Source organism: Vitis riparia, chromosome 11, assembly GCF_004353265.1.
Source record: "Vitis riparia cultivar Riparia Gloire de Montpellier isolate 1030 chromosome 11, EGFV_Vit.rip_1.0, whole genome shotgun sequence".
Taxonomy (NCBI): Eukaryota; Viridiplantae; Streptophyta; class Magnoliopsida; order Vitales; family Vitaceae; genus Vitis; species Vitis riparia.
Genome location: NC_048441.1, coordinates 11,664,403 through 11,685,353, shown reverse-complemented (window position 1 = coordinate 11,685,353; position 20,951 = coordinate 11,664,403). Strand labels below are relative to the sequence as shown.

Below are 20,951 nucleotides of genomic sequence, written 5' to 3'. Positions count from 1 at the left end.
CCTTTGATATAAAGAGTTTAAATCTTAATACAAGCTTGTTAACAAAAAGGGGTTTTGATTACAACTAAAAGATTTTTGAAATGAGATGGATTGCAAAAAAAGTTTTTAGAAACACTTTTCTAACTCTCACTTAAATATTTTTATTTTGCTCTAATCGTTTCTGCTTTATAATAAACTTTACGACTCTATAAATAATTATCAATTTAATTTTGATAATAGTTCAATTTATGTTTCACCTTTCAAATTTTCAAGAATAAAAAATGAACAAAGTCTCGTAATTTACAAAGATATTAGATAAATTTAATAATAATTAAATTATACCAATCATTATCTTCAACATTTGAATCAACAAATAACAAAACAATATAAAAAAAAAATAAAGCAAAAAAAATTATTTTACATATACAAGTGTTGAAATATATTTTTGTTAACGAAAGCAATTAAAAATTGTTTTAAAACCTATTTTTAAAAAATATTACCAAACTTGTTTTATTTTAAAAAACGAGTAAATAGTTGATAAAAAGTTTTTAGCTATTGAAGAATCATCAAAGGTTTATTTTATTTTTTAATTATTTTGATATTTATATGATGACTAAACTTCTTTTTATTTTAAAATTTTAAAATAAAAAAATAAATATGCTAATATTTAAATATATATATATATATATATATATATATATATATATATATATATATATATACACAATCATTTTGTTTTCTAGTAATAGTAAAACGATAATCATTCAAACAATTAAGCACCCTTTGGATATATTTTCTTTTTAAAAAATAAAAAATAGGAACAATTTGTCAATTTCAATAAAAAAAATACTTGCCTTACATTTTTAAAAATTAATTTCAAAATTCGAGGTAATAATTTTTTTTTTAAATAACTTAATTTTTTTAAAAATAATTTCAAAAATCATTATCATTTTAAAATAAGTCTCAAAAAGTTTTGACATTTTATTCCCAAGTTATTATTATTTTCTAATTACTCAAAATTATTACTTTATTTGATTTTAAAAATAATTTTATTTTATCTTATAACTTATAACATCCAAATTCGTGAATTATGTTGCGCGAACCGGGAAGCTTTCCGGTCCGGTCCTATAAAACCCCTAATTGCAAATATATATAAAACCAATTACCCTTCCAGGGTCCAGATCGAGACCCAGGGCTGTACCCTCTTGTTTCGTCAGCGATCTACGCCTCTACAAAAAGGATTCAAAGCATAGAAGAGATCCAAATCCTTGAATTCTGAAAGCAAATCACCATCGAAATCCATCAAATATGCATACTCCAAAGCAATCGCAAATCCAAATCTTGATCCAGTCCCCTGATCTTCCAATTGCGACCCGTGCCCTAACCCTAAACCCTAACTCCACCCTTCGTAACCTCAAGCTTTCTCTCCTTCCGCCCCAAACCCTAGACTCATTCTTCTTCACCCTCCATGGAAAAGCGCTCCATGATTCGTCCACCCTCCAAAAGTCCGGTATAAACCCTCTGTCTACCCTTGTCTTACGGTTTCGTCTCCCAGGCGGTGGCGGAGATGGAGGTGCCACCGGTGCCGAGTCGCGTGATTGTTATCTCAACATGTATGCTGTTAAGAAGCCGGATAAGGTTGACCCGAATGAGCAGAGGCTGTCCAAGTGGACGACCTGCTCGTTGTCGTTTGAACCCTTGAGGCATCCCTGTGTGGTGGATAGGTTGGGGAATGTGTTCAACAAGGAAGCCCTTGTGGAGGGTTTGTTGGGGAAGAAATTACCTAAGGCGTTTGGCCATATAAGAGGTTTGAAGGATATGGTGCCAATTGAGTTATCGGTAATTCCGGGTTTGGAATCTGATAATGGTGGTGTAAGTGCTGGGGCGCGGTATCAGTGCCCGATTACTGGTTTGGAGTTTAATGGGAAGTATAGGTTCTTTGCGCTGAAGACTTGTGGGCATGTGTTGAGTGCCAAGGCTTTGAAGGAGGTTAAGTCCTCGGCCTGCCTTGTTTGTCACGAGGGATTCAAGGAGGAAGATAAGATCCCCATTAATGGAAGCGAAGAAGAGGTGGCCGCGTTGAGAGAGAGGATGGAAGAGGAAAGGGCAAAATTGAGGGAGAAGAAGGCAAAGAAGGTGAAGAATGGAGAAGTGGGGGTAAATGGGGACGAGGATGTTAATTTGGATTCAAGGTTGAGTGGGAAAAAGCATGGTATTGATGCTAAGGCAGTGGGGAGAGTTGATGCTAAAATGGAAAAGAATGGGAAAGCTGTGAATGGTGGGGTTGTTGTTAAGGGCGAGATTAGTGGTGTGAAACGGCTCAAATCTGCTCAGGTCCCACCCAATGCTACCAAGGAAGTTTATGCATCCATCTTCACCTCTTCGAGGAAGTCAGAATTTAAAGAAACGTATATGTGCAGATCTCTCCCTCTTGGTAGGAACTAGAATTTGAGTTGCTGGCTTAACAAGGAGAGTGATATCAGGGCTTCTTTCAAAGCTGATTTGGATTATCATGAGATTGTGCCTTCTTTGAGAGGTGACCATGTAACATTTTCTTGATTTCTATTGTAATATCAGACTAATCATTATTAAGAGTATAAATTGAAATGTCAAAATTGTTTGTGCCTACTGTTTTATTGTCATCACAGTGCTGGATGTGCAATTTCATTCCAATTGTTGAGTGTTGCATAATATTGTTTATAGTTTGTGCATCAGTATATCCACTTCTGCCTTTATTAACCGTATTCTTACATGAAGATTGTAAATTTTATTCCTAGGATCTTCTATCTTTTGCATAACATTCTTTTAGTATCATCTATGATCATGTGACTGGATACTGATTGGAGAATGGAGACGGGTGCAGTATCCAAAACATTCAGGACACTTTGGATTGCACCAGTTTAAACTTCATGGATCTTTTGACTTTTGAATTTGCTGTGGTAAAATTAGGGAAGGGAAAGTAAGGGAAGAAATGGCATTATTTCATATTATTTGTGTATTTGTAGCTGAAAATGAAATATATTTGGAATATAAATCATTTTGGTAAATTTCCTCTCTACTTTCCCATTTATCCATTTTTATCTTTAAAAAAAAATCATTTTGTTAAATCCTATATATGTGGAACATAAGGCTTCCCTAGGGCCAGGAACAACACTACTAGGAGTGCAGGTATTTTAATTCCCCTATTGCTATCAGCTTCTTTTCAATCTGAATAAATTTCTATTTGTTTTTGGGGTTATAGCTAAATGTTCTCTAGTCATAGTAGCGTTTTGCACCAAACCTAGTGGGTATCATAACAAGTTTTCTCAAAGTCATATTTTAAGCTCTTTAATGACTTGTCCTATGGGTGTAGTAAGTAATTTAAGAAGGCACCATGGCCAATTCGCATATCGAACTCTAAGCCTAAATATGTGAAATGATGCTAAACCAGACAAACAATATGTGGAATGTTGCTAAACCGGACAAGCAATAGCTTGTAATTTAAATAACCACTTAGAATAGATCAGAATAAGAATCAAAGCAAATCTCCATGTATGTAACTTAAACCTTTTACAAAAAGATTCCAAATCCACTATTACAAAAATGTGTCAAGTGTCACGACTAAATACACAACCCTAAGCTTATCTCAAGACACTTGTAGTTGGTAATAGAAATTACCTGAAAATACCTAAAATGGGAGGATCAATGGAAGGAGGTGAGCTTGAAAGCTTGATAAAGGGATGTAATTTATGGAAAGATCAAATATGTATATATATATTCTCTTGCAAAAGTAAAAAGGAATATAGCGTGTCATGTCAAATATAAATATAGCTTAATAGATAAAAATGTTTCATGTGAATATTTCAAGTTTCAAAAAGGCTGATAATGTTTGTTTGGTAATCCTTGTATGCTAAACTGTGAAATGGGTTGAATCCTCTTTTCGGTGCTTGTTCTACAATTTTTTTTTTTTAATAATTTGTATGCATATATATATATGTGTGTGTGTGTGTGTGTGTATGTTTGTGTGTGCATGATTTTCTTCCTTTAATTAGGTTATCCAAATATATTGTCTATATTTTATTTCAGGTTGTTCAATTTCTAATTACTTAGACTGGCGTGATCCCTTCGGATTGACATGTATGCTGTGTTTAGTTCATGGAATGCGGGCATTGAAATCTCCTCTGTATTCACAGCATTGTCATGTTTGGTTCTTGCTAAATGTGGTTTTTGGTTGATATTTCATATCTTTTCATGACTAATAAAATGTAAGTTATTAAAACTCTAGTTGGTATTTCTAGTCCAATTCTCAGGAATGAGAATTATAATCATTATTAGCTGTCTGTGTTCTAGATTTCACAAAAAAATAAAATCCCATGTTTGAATCCTAGTCAACCATGTCTACTCCTTTGGTTTCATCTTCCTCACCATGGAGATATGCCAGAGAAAGAAAAGTACTACTGCTGTGACTTACGCCATATCTGGTGACATTCAAGTACATCTTTCTTGACCATTTATTCACTAATCTCCACTTGCTGCTCAGTTTGTAGCAATTGAGGCTTTTGGAGAGAAAAAAATCCACATTCATTGCCTTAAAATTTGATTGTAACTTGAAGTTTTTGGGATTGGGTATTAGATGTGTTTAAAATATAGGGAACCTTTGTTTTTGCTTTTTTCTTTTAATGCCAGTTTGCATATTATAGATGAGTTTGTTTTGGTGTTGGCTTGTTTGTAGTTCTACACATGATGGGAATGGAGACAAAGTGTTTTAAACTTAGGAGAATCATTTTGTAGTAAATTTTGTGTTTGATAAAGATTTAATAAAATTGTTTTGTGACTGTACATTTTTTTGGTCATCCCAACCAAATGAGAAAGCCCATTGATCATTTTTCGTAGAGAACCTTAGCTTTTGAAATTTTGGGTAGAGTATTTTCCTTTTTGGGGTTAAAGTCAGCAGCACAAACTCTTATGGCAGATCTATATCTGTGTTAGTTATGTTGCATTTGTTGATACTATTTTCTGTACATAAAATTTGAGATTCTCTATTTTGTCTTGCACACTGTTGAACTTAGTTTTATTCATAAGGGAGTAGGACTAGAGCAATCAGTATGCTGGATTCAGTTTGAAAATCATCGAACTTGAATCCTTAAAATTGATAGAAATTTAAAATATAATGTATAGCACCAAAAATGATAAGTGTACATTGCTGATTGGGTTGATAATGAAGTTGATGAAAATCTAGCAGAGAGAGTGATGATAGAAAACATGAAATTGAAGATGTTTGTTCACTTTAAATCTGACACACAAGAAAAGAAATGGCAATTTTGTTTCCATGATGCATGTAAAATTGTTGAAGATGTGATTTATCATGTCTTGTATAAATCCCAACTGTTTTTTTCCCTTCCAATTCATTTTTTTGGGAGTTCTTGTAAACTTATTGATTTATATTAAATTGAGTTTCCAGGTTGCAGAGAGCTTCATTTACATTTCAGTTCTGAACTGGTATTAGTTTTTATTTCTTCTACTTATGCTCATGTGCATGGGCCTAGTTCCCCCAGCTTGTACTGTTTAGATGTTGGACAGCCCCGATTATTAACTTCTTTACTTTGCATTTAGAACTAGTAATGTTTCTTGAGCCCCAACCCTTTTGAACTTTTAATATTTTGCCTTGGATTTATTTTTTATATCATCATAAAGACCCTTTTGAATTTTTGCCCTTTTATTAAATACTTTGTGTTTAGACTTATTTGTATTTATTGGGTCTATAAAAAAAAAAACTTATTTGTATTTGTTGGTCTACATGTTCAATTTGCTAAACAGTAGTTGCTATTGTTCATTTCAGGGATTGAAAAAATAGTTTACTGATTGCTATTTTATACCATTCTTGTGTTTTGGAACTCCTTTGAGAAAATTTCTAAAAGTTTTTCCTGGTTCTCTCTCTGTTTCCTTTTTCTTCTTTAAATGTTGCATTGGAGAGAATTATAGAAACATTGCAAAAATTTCATATCAACTGAATGGCTCCAGAACCATTTAGTGTTCTTGCTTCCATTGCCATTGGCCTAAACTTTTATTTCATCTCTGACCTTTTTCACCCTTTCGTGGAAATTCTCATCATCCAAGCTTTGGGAAGAAACACATATGGCCAAGCTAGCTTTCTTGTTTGCATTAGCAAATAACATGATTGTGCTTGATGTTTCTCTTCTGCTAAGTTTATATTGGCATCTAGCGGCTATCTTGCAGCCTTGAATTCTGTGTTTCCATAAGCTATAAAGCTCCAATATAGAGGGGCATCTGTGAAGCTTACAGTTTTGTGATTAAGTCTAAACAGCAAATTCTGGGTCAATTCCACCATCCAAAATCATCTTACCTGACATTGTGATTGATGATTTGACGAGTGACGTGTGATGTATATCATGATTTACCATGCATCCCTGGTTTCCAACTGATGAAGTTATTGTCCTGATATTGATGGTAGCAATTTTACCTGCTGGACAGGAACATCAGAATGAAGCCTATAAAGATTAAAAACACACACACACAAGAAATTTCAGAGTGAGCATTTAGATTGCAGAAAGTTCCGTGTGCATATGCAAATTTGGTTCTTAATTACTAGTTGGATGCCAAGATTCCATTTCTTCCAATATTTAAGTTGAAAACTTATTACTTGAAGGAAGAGGCAGAAACTAGTCGTTTGATCTGTGTTGTGGCTTTCAATTTGCAGTTTGTCTGTGTGTCCAGTCAGAAAAACTATCTACATTAGATGAGAGACTTCTAGGACTCAAAAATGAGCGGAGAAAATAACATTTAATGAGTTTGGGTTCACAAGGATGTGATGTAGCTAAGAAATATACTTTGCCCCTTGCAGAATAACAGTCTAACAGGGATTTCTGGAAGGTTGTTGGCGATATTTTCTGATTTTGTGAATATCACTAATACCATTTCTACTTAAACTTTATGCCTGATTTGGTACAAATTTTTATGGAATAGTTTTCATTATGGACTTCATGGTGGTATTGTAGCCCCAAGATTGGCAATTATAGTGTATCCAATAAGAGGCGTTTATCCACCTTTCACATGTGGCTTCTCAAACTCTCTTTGGTTGTTTATCATGGCAAATATTTTTTCATCTTTGGCTTCATAGCCTTTTGCCTTTTCACATTAAAGACTAATATTTTGTTTTGTTATAATCAAAACCAGTTTTTTGAAATATCAGGCTAAAACTTCTTACTTATTTTCAAAGAAATAAAACTTGTCAAAAGGTTTAAATTTTTTTCCAAGGCCTTCCACTTATGGGTTTCACACTAGCGAAGTCGGCCATGCTTGAAGTCGTTATCTTCACTCCAAAGATGTAGATGTAGGGATGTAGAGAGCAAGGTTAGGGACAAGAGTAATGCACATCAAAATATGTTAACTGATGAATAAGTTGAAACCTAAAGCCACTCTTTCCAACCATCCTGCATCAGAAGTAGATGAATATGAGGGACTAATAGAAGGTAAGTTGCATGGGTCATTGCCTCCAAGTGTGTTGGCCCGACTCAAAACCTTGTTGACCTACCCAAGCCAAATGGGCAGCCCGATACAAGATCATCATTGCATGGGCTGATGAGCCACCACACCTACACACAATTGTCATAGCTATTTCTAAAGTTAAAAATGTTCCATTAAATAAAATTAAAGAAAGTTTGCTTTAATTAAAAAGAAAATAATTTCATCCTTATAGATTACCCGATTAGGTCGATCCCTTTCCCAAGATCAAGTTAGTCATGGGTGACTAAAGGCTTAACGGATAACAAGAATAAGAATTCCCATCTTTTTCTCTTATCTTGGGTTGTTCTCATCAAGTTTTGTGGTATTTTGGTCTAACTCATTTGGCAAGTTCATTCACACTTATTATTAAATGTCCTATTGTTCGACTAGCATCTAATCTTAGTCCTAGACTATTAAGCAATGATTTTACTTAATTCATAGGATGATTGCTCTTTAGGCATTGTAATTATGAGAGGGTTGTCAACCATAATTAATGCTTGTCACATCATATTAAATGCATTGTTCATCATCTAATAGGGGTAGTTGTTTGTTTATGTTATAAATGTTACAATTGATGGCATAGGCACCACCCTTACCGGGGATGGTGATGTCATGAACGTCACCTTCAAATTGACCGCTCCCACATTGACTCGTCTCTCTTGGAATGACACATGTCACTCGATCAATATCTCCCTATAGTTTCCCTCCCATTTCCTTTCATTATTGAGAAAATCAAGGAAGAAGTGTCGATTGGATGATAACTTGATTCATAGATATTTGGTGGTGACTATATACTATATAGTGATCACACCTACTTTTGGGTACTTGAATAATCACCTTTCGTACACGTATATAATCTTCTTTTCCTATCGTCTTTCTTTCACTTCATCTTCTTTTTCTTTCAACTATGTCTGTTCATATGAAGATGCAAAGTTAGACCTTGTGTGTTTGGCTTTTGATTACTACATTCTCGCAAATGAGAGGGCTTTGGACTTCTTTTGCAAGGAAGAATTGTTGCTCGTGTCCTAGAGAGTGTCATGTGTTGGTGAAGCATTTGATGGCAAGCAAAGATTGCCTCCAATGCTGCAACATTTTTTTTCCTTTGTAAATTTGTCACTTTATTGCTTCAATCCAAACACTATTATTGTTTTGATGGTGCTAACATTATGAACCTCACCTTAGACTATTTTATTAGTGTGGGGAATTTGTCAAGTCAAGAAAGGAACCAATTATTTTATTTTTTTATGAAAGGAAAAAAAAAAAAAAATCCTACACAACTTCCAAAAAGGAAATATAAAGTATTCCTTACCAAGAATGAGCTCATGGGCCAAATTATCAAGTGGAGAAGTGATAGGCACCTCATTAAGCTCAAAGTAAATTTAGTCTCAACTAAGTGAATTGAAGCATGTTGGATAATTCATTAATTTATTGATGAATATAATGCCAAAACAAAATATAACACCATATATGTGAAGGCAAACAAATATATATGATGGATTATAAATGAGAAAAACATAGAGATTGTGTAATTAAATTGCATGAATGGAATTAAAGAGAAAAAAATTATAATATCATCAATATAGATAAAAATATGAGAATATTTACTAAAAATATTATCCACCATACATTGAAATATTTGTGGTACATTTTTTAGTCTAAATGACATAACATTTCATTCATAAAGTCCACGATGACATGAAAATGTCATTCACAGTTTCTTTCTTCATTTAGGTTAATGTACTAAAATCCACATCCCTAATTCAATTAAAAAAACATTCATGACCTTTAATATGATTAAGAAATCTTTATTTGGCATTTTATAGACATCTATAATGTGTATTATCTATATCTAGAATTCTTCCACATTCATGTATAGGTTCTGTTGAATTAGAAGGTTCTAAGATTAGTGTATTATCTATGTCTAAAATTCTTCCACATTGTCATATAAGTTCTATAGAATTAAAATGTTCTATTTTTGTTTTCCACTGAGGGCATTTGTATCTTATTAAGTTCATTTTTTATATTTACACATTCTTAAGGTTTTTATTTTCATTGTTTTCTATTTCTATTGTGTTTACCTATTCTATAATCGATCATGCTTCTTTCTCAAATTTTGGTTTAATACTATATTGGTTAATTATCTTTATATCTATAAGTTTTTCAATTAGATTAGTTTCATAAAGTTTTTGAAATAATTTTTTTTTTAGTGGTCTTTACTTATTATTGAAAATTTAAAATTGAAACTAATTACATCAAATAAATAGATTCGACCAGAGTTGAGATCTACCACAAATCTCTCAACTACATAGCTAACAAAACACAATAACTAACTCCTTAAAATACGGAAACAAACCAATTGCCCTATCTTAAACAATTCAAATTTAAGGTTTGAATTTTATTAAATAGAAAAAAACTAGAAAAACTCTAACTTTCAGCTCTAGCTTACTCTTAACTTTTTGACACTCCCCCTCAAGTTGTTGCATAGATATCTATCATGCCCAACTTACTTGTTAGAAATTATAAGTTTGGCTTAAGAAGTCTGTTTGTAAGGATATCATATATTTGTTTAGTTGTTGGAACAAATGACATGCACACAACACTAGCTTCCAATTTCTCCTTGATAAAGTGTTTATCATTCTTCACTTGCTTAGTCTTATAAGGTTGAATTGGGTTATGTGTGATTGCAGTTTTATTATCGCAATATAGCTTCATTGGTCCTTCAATTGTCTACCTTAACTCTTCTATGACACACTTTAGCCACAACATCTTGCAAATTTCATGTGACATAGCTCTGAATTCTACTGTAACGTTATTTCTAGCCACTACACTTTGCTTCTACTCCTCCATGTAACCAAATGACTCCAAACAAACATGTAGTAACTCAAGGTAGACCTCCTATCAGTAACTGAACCAACCCAATTAGTGTCAGTATAGACTTCAACACTATGTTATTCGTTTTTCTTTAAAAATAATTCATTTCTTGGTGTGCTCTTAAAGTATAATGACCTACACCCAATCATTTAAATATTTCCCACTCTGGACCCAAAGAAGTCTTGATGAATTTAAAACACGTCTACAAGGTTAAAAGGAGTTCATACGTATACAGTGCCAATAACTTTTGTTCTTAGTTTTTAGGTTAGATTCCTTCGATTATGTTACTCCATGTGTTTATAATTTTATTATTGGTGGCTTATTGTGATTTAAATTAGACATTAGTATCAAGTTATCTAGGTTTAATTTCCTTTAGTTGATTAACTTTGTATGCTAGATGCCTTTAAGAAATTCATAGAATGTTTGTTTTGGTAAATTGATATGTTAGATGCTTTAAAAAAATTCATTGTGTCTTGGGTTTGATAAATTTATATACTAAATGCTTTTTAAAAACATTCTATTAAATCATTAAATTGATTTATCAAACACTATGAAAAAAGCCTGAAGAGATGAAAAGATGGAAAAGTAGAGAGAATATAGACAGCCACCCCTAAGATTTGAGAACTTTTCTGCATTTCTTTTTCATTTTTCCTTTTATGGAGCGTTACCTCCTCAAACCCCTGAAATTACCTGAACCCAAACAAATATGCATCTAAATGTTCTAAACTGGTCGGTTGCCAACTCGCCACTGCTCATAGTTACCACCCTAAAATCCTTTCCAACGAATCATGATGATGCTTGTATAGGGTCATTAGAGTGAATTTTTTGAATGAAAATTTACGTTCAGGTTGAAGTTCCATTCTCCCTTGTTCAACCTGTGCCTTTTGGTTCTCATTTTATTTATTTACTTTTTCAAGAATCTGGTAATCATCAATATAATACAATTGAAAAAAAAAAAAAAGGTAATACAAACTGAATTGAGAAAGATACATACAAATATCAAAAAGTGAACCAAAAGAAACATTATTTCCAACTAATACCCCAACCCCGTAACGATAAAAGAAATTTGGCAGAGCCTCGATCAAACCTCCATAAGCCTCTTTCCCTCTCAAATCTCAACCACCCATAAAATGACAACGGCAAAATCTCCCTCCACTACAAATTTTGGACAAAGGCCCTCCAATAGCGCTACAATCTTACCTCAGTAGCGAAACTCTTACCTGCAAGTTTAAGAGACTCTATCCCCAGAATCTAAGCTCCAGGGATACCCAAAAAAAATCACTCCAAGTTTAGCTTGACATGAACTTTAGGAGGCAGTTACTATACCACACATGAAAGGTCTTATTTCAATATACAAACGAAGTTCCAACCAACCATAATATAAGGCTCAAAAGGGCACGGATGAAAGGCTTCACTGGCGTAGGCCAAGGGTGAAACAAATCCTGAACTGCATCTACTGTCCTCGGAGCATGCTAAAAAATCCTCGTATTTCTTTATTGTCATATCATCCAAATCAAATTGAGACCAGTAATACTCTATACAACCTACCACTAGAATGATCCTTTATATAACCTACCTCTAGAATGATCCTCAAAACCTCCAAGAGAAATGGTCAACATGCCCACCACCTTATAAGATGACACTTGCATCAAACCTAGCAAGGGTGAACAATCTATGCCACAGACTTAGAGTAACTAGGTAATGAAAAGAAAAGATGATCAACTGGTTCTCCAATCTCTTTAACATGACATACCACTCTTGAGTTAAAAGCTTTAAAAGGTCATTGTTTTGGAGCATACCATTAGTATTAACTTTCTTACTAGCCACAAGTCATGCAAAAGCCTTTACTATAGGAGAGGCTTTAGATTTTCAAATAAAATTAGTTGAAGCAAAAAAGAATACAAGGGATAGAATGAGAAAGGTTAGGCAGAATTAACTGATTGAGAGCAAACCTAAGGTGGGGACCAAACCCTCACATCAAGGCATAGTTTTAAAAGGCATGCTTAAAGTGTGCCTAGGCTAAGGCGCAACCACTCCCTAGCTATAGTGCCTTGCTTGCCAAGGCATGCACCTTGTTGAAGAGGCTCACCTTGTATGCTTTACTTTTCATTTTTAAACACTTTTATTCTTGAAAATTTTAATTGTATATTAAAATTTATATAATTTCTTTACTTTTTTTATTAAATGTTTGAAATTTTAAATTTTGTTGATTGGATTGGATTTTGGATCATATTTTATAAAATTAATATGCATACTAGGTTAGGTTTCACTTCACTCAAGTGCACACCTTGTGTTGCGCCTTGCGCCTAAGCTATAGGATACTTTAGCGCCTTAGGTGCACCTTATACCTTTTAAAACTACGCATCAAGGTAAGAAAATGATACATACACATAGACTATAAAAAGAGCTAGGTAATTCCTCGGGTTCATGATCCAAAAGATTTTGGTGGAAATTAAAATTCCAAGACAGAAAAAGGGAGGAGAGGATAAAAACAATGGCGATAAGGGAGTCTTTCATCCTTGCCACCTTGAAAGATTAAGGTATTGAAGATGAGAGGATAAATCACCATACCAAGTGCTCTACAAAAAGTAGATCTTTGTACCATCACCCACAAAAAAATGAGTAAAAGAAGAAAAATTAGAGCAACAATAGCCTTTCAAGGGCTATAGAGCGATGACTTGGCAACAATGTCAACATCCCATCCATTAAAACGCTGGTCATAGATACTCATAATGACCTTCTGCTACATAGCATTGTTCTCACCCTTAAGAAAACTCAACAACCACTTTCTTAAGAAGACTCTATTCTTCAAGGATATCTAACCCACACTTAGACCCTCTTCCCTCTTGGGATTACACACCAAGTCCCAACCAACAAGATGATATTTCTTTAGTCTTTCCTTACTCTTAACCAAAGAAAATCTCTTTTGTCAGAAACAAATGAGTGGAGGCCTAGATGCAATGGGCTGCACATTGGGGTCCTGGAAGGGGAAGTTGCAGCAATGTTAGAGGCTCATTTTTCTGAGGAAGAGGTGTTTGGTGCTCTCTCAGACCTCAATGGAGATAAAGCTCCTGGTCCTGATGGTTTCACAATGGTGTTTTGGCAATTCAATTGGAGTTTTCTGAAGGAGGAAGTTATGGGGTTCTTTAAGGACTTTCATGATCAGGGCAAGTTCGTCAAGAGCATTAATGCTTCTTTTTTGTTTTAATTCCTAAGAAAGGAAGAGTTGAAGATCTCAAGGACTTTAAGCCTATAAGCTTGGTGGGTAGTCTTTACAAGTTGTTAGCAAAGGTGCTAGCTAATAGGCTTAAAAAGGTGATGGGTAAGATAATGTCCAAGTCCCAAAATGCATTTGTGGAGGGAAGGCAAATCCTGGACGCCTCGCTGATTGCGAATGAGGCGATTGATTCGATGCAGAAAAGTGGGGGTGGTGGCATTCTTTGTAAGCTGGATATTGAGAAGGCATACGACCATGTAAATTGGAGTTTTGTTCTTTGATTGCTGGAAATGATGGGTTTTGGAGCTAAATGGATTAGTTGGATTCAGTGGTGTATTGGTACTGTCAATTTCTCCGTCCTTATTAATGGAACTCCCTCAGGTTTCTTCCAAAGTTCTCGGGGATTGAGATAGAGGGATCTTTTATCCCTCTACTTGTTCGTGATTGTCATGGAAGCTCTTAGTTGTTTGTTGAAGAGAGAGAAGGAGGGAGGGTTTTTACTGGGGTGGTAGCTCAGAGGTAGAGGAGGTGCGGGAGTAAAGATCACTCATTTGTAGTTCGCGGATGACACTTTAGTATACTATGAGACTTCCATTGATCAAGTGTCCTACTTGAGTTGGCTCCTTATGTGGTTCGTAGCCATGTCAAGGTTGAAGGTGAATTTGGACAAAAGTGAGATCATCACGGTGGGAAGAGTGGAGAATGTAGAGGAGTTGGCCCTTGAGTTTGGTTGCAAGGTTAGCAAGCTCCCATCTTCTTATTTGGGTCTTCCTTTGGGTGCTTGTTTCAAGGAAGTGGCAGTTTGGGACGAGGTTGAGGAAATGCAAAGGAAGAGGCTTTCCTTTTGGAAAAGGCAGTATATCTCCAAGGGGGGTAGACTGCCTTTGATCCGGAGCACTCTGTCCAGTATGTCTATCTACTATATGTCCCTATTTCATATGTCAAGGTGTGTGAGTTTGAGATTGGAGCCGATCCAAAGAGACTTTCTTTGGGGTGGTGGGGCCCTAGAGAGGAAGCCCCATCTAGTGGATTAGTCTATTGTTTGCTTAGATAAACAAAAGGGTGGATCGGGTGAGAGGAATATGGCGTTGCTGAATAAGGCCCTCCTATGTAAGTGGAGTTGGCGTTTTGCGGTGGAAAGGGAAGCTTTGTGGAGGCAAGTTATTTGTGCAAAGTATGGGGAAGAGGAGGGCAGTTGGAGGTCCCACGTTGTGAGAGGTAGTTTTGGGGTTGGTTTATGGAAAGCGATTAGGAGAGGTTGGGATGTGATAGGCGACAACTTGGTTTATTCTGTGGGAAATAGTAGGAGGGTTAAATTTTGGAAAGACAAGTGGTATGGAGATGATACTTTGTGTACTTCTTTTCCTTCTTTATTTGTCATTTCCTTGGCTAAGGAGGCTTGGGTGGAGGATATGTGGAGCCATGCTGGAGGGGGGGTGTGGGCTCCTAGGTTCTTTAGGCGGCTTAATGATTAGGAAGTGTTCGATGTGGAGCGTTTTCTCTTAAGGTTGCAAGAGAGGAGGGTTTATAGTGATGTGGAAGATCAAGTAGTTTGGACAAAGGCAAAGGATGGAAGATTTTCTGTTAAGTCTCTTTACAAGGCGTTGGAACCAGAAAAACTAGGGGATTTTCCTACAAGAGTTATTTGGAATTCTTTGGTGCCTCCAAGGGTGTGTATTTTTGCTTGGGAGGCTATGTGGAAAAAGGCCTTAACCTTGGATCATATTCAGAGGAGAGGGTTCTCCTTGGCTAACAAATGTTATTTGTGTCTGTCAGAGGAAGGGTCTATTGATCACATCCTCTTGCATTGTGTGCTGGCCAGAAGTTTATGGAGCTTACTTTTTTCCCTCTTTGGGATTTCGTGGGTGTTCCCCTCTTCAATTAGAGAGGCATTATTGGGGTGGCTTGGGCCTTGTGTGGGAAAGAAAAGGAAGAAAGTCTAGTTTTCATCTCCCTTGTGCCTTTTTTGGATTGTCTAAAAGGAAAGAAACAATAGAGCGTCTGAAAACGAGGAGCATTTGATTCATGGGTGTAAATCGTTTTTTCTTTGTAATCCGGGGGCGTGGACTAAGGGGTTTTTTGGCTCTGGTCCCCCTTTTGTTGTAGATTTTGTAGATTGGTTAGACCCTGGTTAAGGGTTTTTTTCCGCTCTCTTTTGTATACCACCTGTATACTTTGAGGTGCTTCCTTGATGTGCCTCTTTTCTTTTAATATATTGCTCTTTATTCATCAAAAAAAAAAAAAAAAAAAAGAGTAAGCTTTCTTACCTATACAAAAAAAAAAAAAAAAAGTATAAACCTTCTTCCAAATATCAAAGTATTTGGAAATCCTTTCTAAAACTAGATCATGAAAGCTCTTAGGTTCCCTCCAAAAAGGACACTCAAAGAGGATATGGGCCAACTAGGGACTCTAGAATCTAAGTGGGGAAGCTAAAGCTCAAACTTGGTCTTGATTCACACCAATGATACCCAACAAAGTGCATTTTTATCTAACTTTAGCTTAAGCCCAAACATCATTAGAATTAGTTTAAAGTTTTGTTGGTAACTTGGCCTAAAGACATGCCCAAGCATCATTAAAATTAGTTTAAGGTTTTGCCAGTTATATGGCCTAGCTCGTAAGAAAAGATGGCATCATCTACGAACTATAGATGAGTTATATACCCACAAAAAAAGCCCTTTAAGATGCCACACCCCTCTACTCTCAATATCAATCTGCCCAAAACATCAGCCACTGTGGTGAAAAATAAAGGGGGAGTGCGGATCACCCTATGTTAAGCCTGTAGACACCTTAATCCATCCTCTTAACACACCCATTATTATTATTATTATTATTATTTTTGATAGGTAAACAAAAGATATATTAAAAGCGCCAAAAAGAAAGCACACAAAGTACAAGGGATGTAAACAACAGAAGCCAAAAGATGGCCAAAAAAGGAAAGGGGGACAAAAAACTACTCCCTCCCTTAGTGAGTACCCAACCAATCAATAAAGTCACAAGGGGACATAGGGGCCTTCAGGTATGTACATCTTGGACCAGGAAAACAAATTATAGAGGAAAAAAGTTTTTCAGTCTTAGGATGAGGAGCTCCTCATTCTTGAACAACCTTCTATTTCTCTCCTTCCAAATTGTCCAAAAGAGACACAAAGGGGCTGCTCCCCACACTTTCTTCTGCTTCCTCCCAACACAAGACACGCCAAGCCAACAAAGTCTCCCTTACAGAAGAAGACAGCACCCAAGAAACACCAAAGAGAGAAAACAAAAGCTGCCACAAGGCCCTTGCTGCACTACAGTGAAGCAAAATGTAGTCTAACACACCCATTATTAACACTGCAACATTAATTGTTGATGAGCATCCACAACTCAAGGAGATTGATCATGCAAAAAAAATGCAAAAATCCAAACGGTACTTTATAATGACTAGCATAACCTAAAAAATACAACTAATTTGGGACAACTTTTGAACACCAAAATCAAGATATCCAGCCAAAAAGATCAAAAGAGCACAATGTTTAGAAAGATCTGCTAGCAAATCAATAATCAAATGCAATAGATCAATCAAATGAGTCATAAGTTCAGTTGTGTTCACAATATTTTCCAAATGGATCCCTGATTCTAAATTTCCTTCATGAAGCTTGCAGGATGAAGATATATGATCAAACATGTTGATGGCACTCAAAGATACACTGGCTACAAAAGGAATCAGAACAAAACCAATTCAAAAAGGAGGAAATATACAAACCAGGCTGTGTGTATTAAGTTTAATGCATATGGAGGAAAGGTAATTCTATAACTGCAAGAATAAACAGACCGGTTCAAACTTCTAAAGAGTTCTCTACTTATGGAAACAAGTATCTATTACATCATAATGGCTAGAAGCCACACCAAAAGAAACCATCCAAGATGACAACAAGGAAGAAAATGCAGCAGAGGAGAGAAGAAAAGTATAATAGAATATACAAAGCTGAAAACAAAACAGGGGCCAAAAGAACCTTAAAATTGCATCTGAATGAAAATCTACAAGTTTATACCCTATTTTATAAATACAAAAAATAATGGAAAAGCACCTGAGGTGACATGAACCACATACACAGGTGTAATCTAACTGCAAACGAAGAACTAATTGAAATCCATGAGAGATCACCTCCTGCTCAAGGATGGACCCTCTAACCAAGACTGCAAGAGAGCAAACCCCTTTTGATCTTGCAGAATGATGATTCCAACCCACACCAGTCAATGAAGCTAATCTGTCATGATCCTGTCATCAGATGTGTATGAGTCGCTAAGTTTACACTGAGACAAAGAACCGAAGCAAAACAAGATTAATCTGTGACATTTCTGCCAACAAAGCACTGAATTATTATACTTGTTTTAAAAGTATATATTTCATCCATCAGCAAAACAGACCCAGTGTGATCCATCATCACATGCCTTATTAGTCCCCAATATTACCCTGAGACCATCAACTAAAGAAGCAAAATTAAAAAACAGCACCAACAACTAAAAAAAAACATCATCAAGAGTCCAACAGGACACAAATGACAAATGATTCAAGAAAGAGATGTACAATGCCAGGAATTCTTGATTAAGAAATAGAAAGAAGACACTCCATACCTTGATACACAGCCCAAAATAAAACCACACAGCCAGCCATATTCAGCATTGTGGTTCATGACAATGTTAATTGTGATCTCTCTTACAACAACCAAGCCAAAGACATGAGCATAGGCCGAATTATTTAATAGAAATACATCACAACAGGGAGTCAAAAAGCAGATTGACCATGTTTATAATAACCGGTATTCCACAAGGGGCCTCAAAAAAATCCAAAAGTCTGTCAATGGCTCTCTTGGCATGTAGCTGACATGCATACTAAAGAAAATGTGATGGAGCATAGAAAGCCAGGGAGGGAATAGAATTTTATGTGCTCAGCAAGTTCAACTCCATCAGCTTCCACATATTTGAATCAAAGTTTCAGACATCCATCCAGGACAGGACAGTTCAGGATAGAAGAAATCAAAATCAGCTTATCCTTCCATCAAATTCTTTAACCCAGTTATTTTAAAATTATCCCACAAAAGCAACCCTAACACTAAGGGATAACCAACTGCATATGCAAGCTATTAAAGAAATAGCAAGATTTATGCAATGGACCACACTGAAAATGGCAGCATTTTACTACAAAAACTGAACAACAAAATTCGCACGGAAATTCCAGTGAGGGAGAAATAGGTAGAAGAGAAATCCATAAGTAAAAACAAAAAAAGACAATCCCACACAAATGCAGTCAACAGACAGTTTTATTTTTATTTTTTTATTTCATACTTTTTTTTCTCTTTCAATGAGTATTCATCCACTCTCAACACCAAGACCATACAACACACCAGCATATTTCTCAGGAGACCCATTAAAGAAATCTTTTTTCAATTTCATGAATGTACAACATGTGAGCAAACTATCCGAACCAGCTTGATGACAAGAACCAATTCTCTCAACACCCAACAGTTCTGCGAGCTTGTTCAACCCACCATGAAGGCTATTACAAAACTTCATGAGATGCTTGATATCATAAAGTATAGGGAAGTATATTCTGATCAGCTCAAAGAAACCGGCCTGTGTCTCGGGCAGATTCTGGGAAGTAAGTAGCTTCAGCAAGTAGCCAAAATCATACCCACTATGAAATGTAACCCAATGCACACTATCATTCAATACGATTCCTGAAGACATTAGCAATTCACTAAACCGACGTGCATCCACACCTTTTTCATTGTTCTTCTTAAAATCGATACCACTCTGCTTTAACAGTTCGATGGAGTCATGAGCAAACACATCCTCGTTGAGGTTAAACTCCCGGAAATTAAATTGCCAAACGCAATACCTTTCAGTTCCACAGGTGGGAAAATTTCCATGTTCATCAGAAAATGTAAGACCCAATTGAATCAACTTCAAAAGATCAACGTTGGTCTTCAGGGTCTGAAAATTATACTCATTGTTGTTCTTGAAATTCCCTACTGAACGAAGTACAACACCGGGAAACTCGGTATCCATAGCTATGTAAGGGTAATCATCTAAAAGTCCACGAATCAATCGAATCTCATCTTCAAGATTATCATCCCAAACGTCCCTGATATGAAATGTATCATTCACGAGCACATCCGACATTCTCGCACAATTGCATCACACAACAATAACCTCTCGCGAATGAAGCCGGAAACAAACCATAAGCAACAAAAACCCTAAATCTGCAGAACAGGGAAAAAGAAGAACCCAGAAATCAACACAAACAACACCCAAATCTTTGAATAAAGGGAAAATCATGAAAACTATACTTCTGCAAAACCCCCGAAAGGAAACAAACCCTAAACAAACAATAAAACTTGAAAAAAGGCCCAAAAATCCCCAGAACTCAGGAAACCCGAAAAGCAGAAACGAAACAACCTCGCACGAAGGGAAAATGAAAGGTATGAGATCTGACCTGAATGCTATAGAAATGGGCGGCAGTAATTAGAGAAATGTGGCAGCGGGTAGCGGTGAAACGGGGTTTTCTTGGAATTTTGTAGATAAAATCCTGGTCAAGAAACTAGGGTTTCGTAGACAATGAGAGATGGGTTTTGCAGAGGAAGGGCTTTTGGACCGCGGGTTGTGCCTTCCTTTGCTTTACATCGTAACAGAGGGAGAGGAGGGAAATTAGAGTGAAAAGTTATAGGAAGAGCTGATAATTGTTAATTCATGAGTCCTTTTTTTATAGCAATTTTTTGTTTTTTTTCTTATTTTTATTTCATTCTTACAAGACATGCCCTGTTGGACTGACGTGGATGGGTCAGATTCTGTGGTTAAATATTGGCAGTTTTTTAATTAAAATATATATATATATTTTACTACGATAAAAATATTTTTATCGTTCTTTTATTCAAATATTTCTATGTTACATTAATGGGACCCTGTATAGTGATGTTAATGGGATTGTGTTGACTGCCGGTCAACCATTCACCCAATATGTTGCTTGTTGAGACCCACATCATCAAGTGCTCGACTCCACCATTCTGATTCAAGTGGCCTCAACTTTCCACTCAAAATCATCTTAATTTTTATCTTCATTTAATTACTGGGACAAGCTTTGACAGCAAGCTTTCATAGCTCAGTTGGTTAGAGCACCCGTTTAGTAAGCGGGAGGTCTTGAGTTCGACTCTCAATGAAAGCAAAAGTGTCAATTTGATTTTGAGCAAGGTTTTGGAGAGAGACCGGGGTTTTAGGTAGATTTTTGTTGTGCTCTATGCAGGCGAGGAGGTTTACTCTGGTGCCCCTACGGGGGGTGGAGTACTCCTGCTGTTGGTGCCTCGGTGGCCCCTATGAAAGACTAGTGTTTTGCTGATGTAGTACATGG

At 35.9% G+C, this 20,951-nt stretch overlaps 2 protein-coding genes and 1 non-coding gene across 3 annotated transcripts; 2 read left to right on the top strand and 1 right to left on the bottom strand.

Annotated features, from left to right (window-relative positions):
- Window positions 1-1,160: 1,160 nt before the first annotated feature.
- LOC117925679 (replication termination factor 2) lies at window positions 1,161-2,608 on the top strand. The gene has a single exon (XM_034844747.1). It carries the CDS (start codon window positions 1,288-1,290, stop codon window positions 2,422-2,424), a length of 1,137 nt encoding a protein of 378 aa, XP_034700638.1. The 5' UTR covers window positions 1,161-1,287; the 3' UTR covers window positions 2,425-2,608.
- Window positions 2,609-17,385: 14,777 nt separating this feature from the next.
- LOC117925750 (probable CCR4-associated factor 1 homolog 7) lies at window positions 17,386-20,281 on the bottom strand. Its single transcript, XM_034844855.1, has 2 exons — window positions 20,043-20,281; window positions 17,386-19,809 (listed from the first exon to the last, which is right to left on the bottom strand). Exon 2 carries the CDS (start codon window positions 19,727-19,729, stop codon window positions 18,917-18,919), a length of 813 nt encoding a protein of 270 aa, XP_034700746.1. The 5' UTR covers window positions 19,730-19,809; window positions 20,043-20,281; the 3' UTR covers window positions 17,386-18,916.
- A 413-nt stretch (window positions 20,282-20,694) lies between these two features.
- On the top strand, window positions 20,695-20,768 carry TRNAT-AGU. Its single transcript has one exon. It is a non-coding gene; the product is annotated as a tRNA-Thr (tRNA).
- Window positions 20,769-20,951: the final 183 nt, after the last annotated feature.

Coding starts and splice junctions, on each gene's coding strand:
- LOC117925679 (XM_034844747.1), top strand. CDS start 1,288: ATGCATACTCCAAAGCAATCGCAAATCCAAATCTTGATCCAGTCCCCT.
- LOC117925750 (XM_034844855.1), bottom strand. CDS start 19,729: ATGTCGGATGTGCTCGTGAATGATACATTTCATATCAGGGACGTTTGG.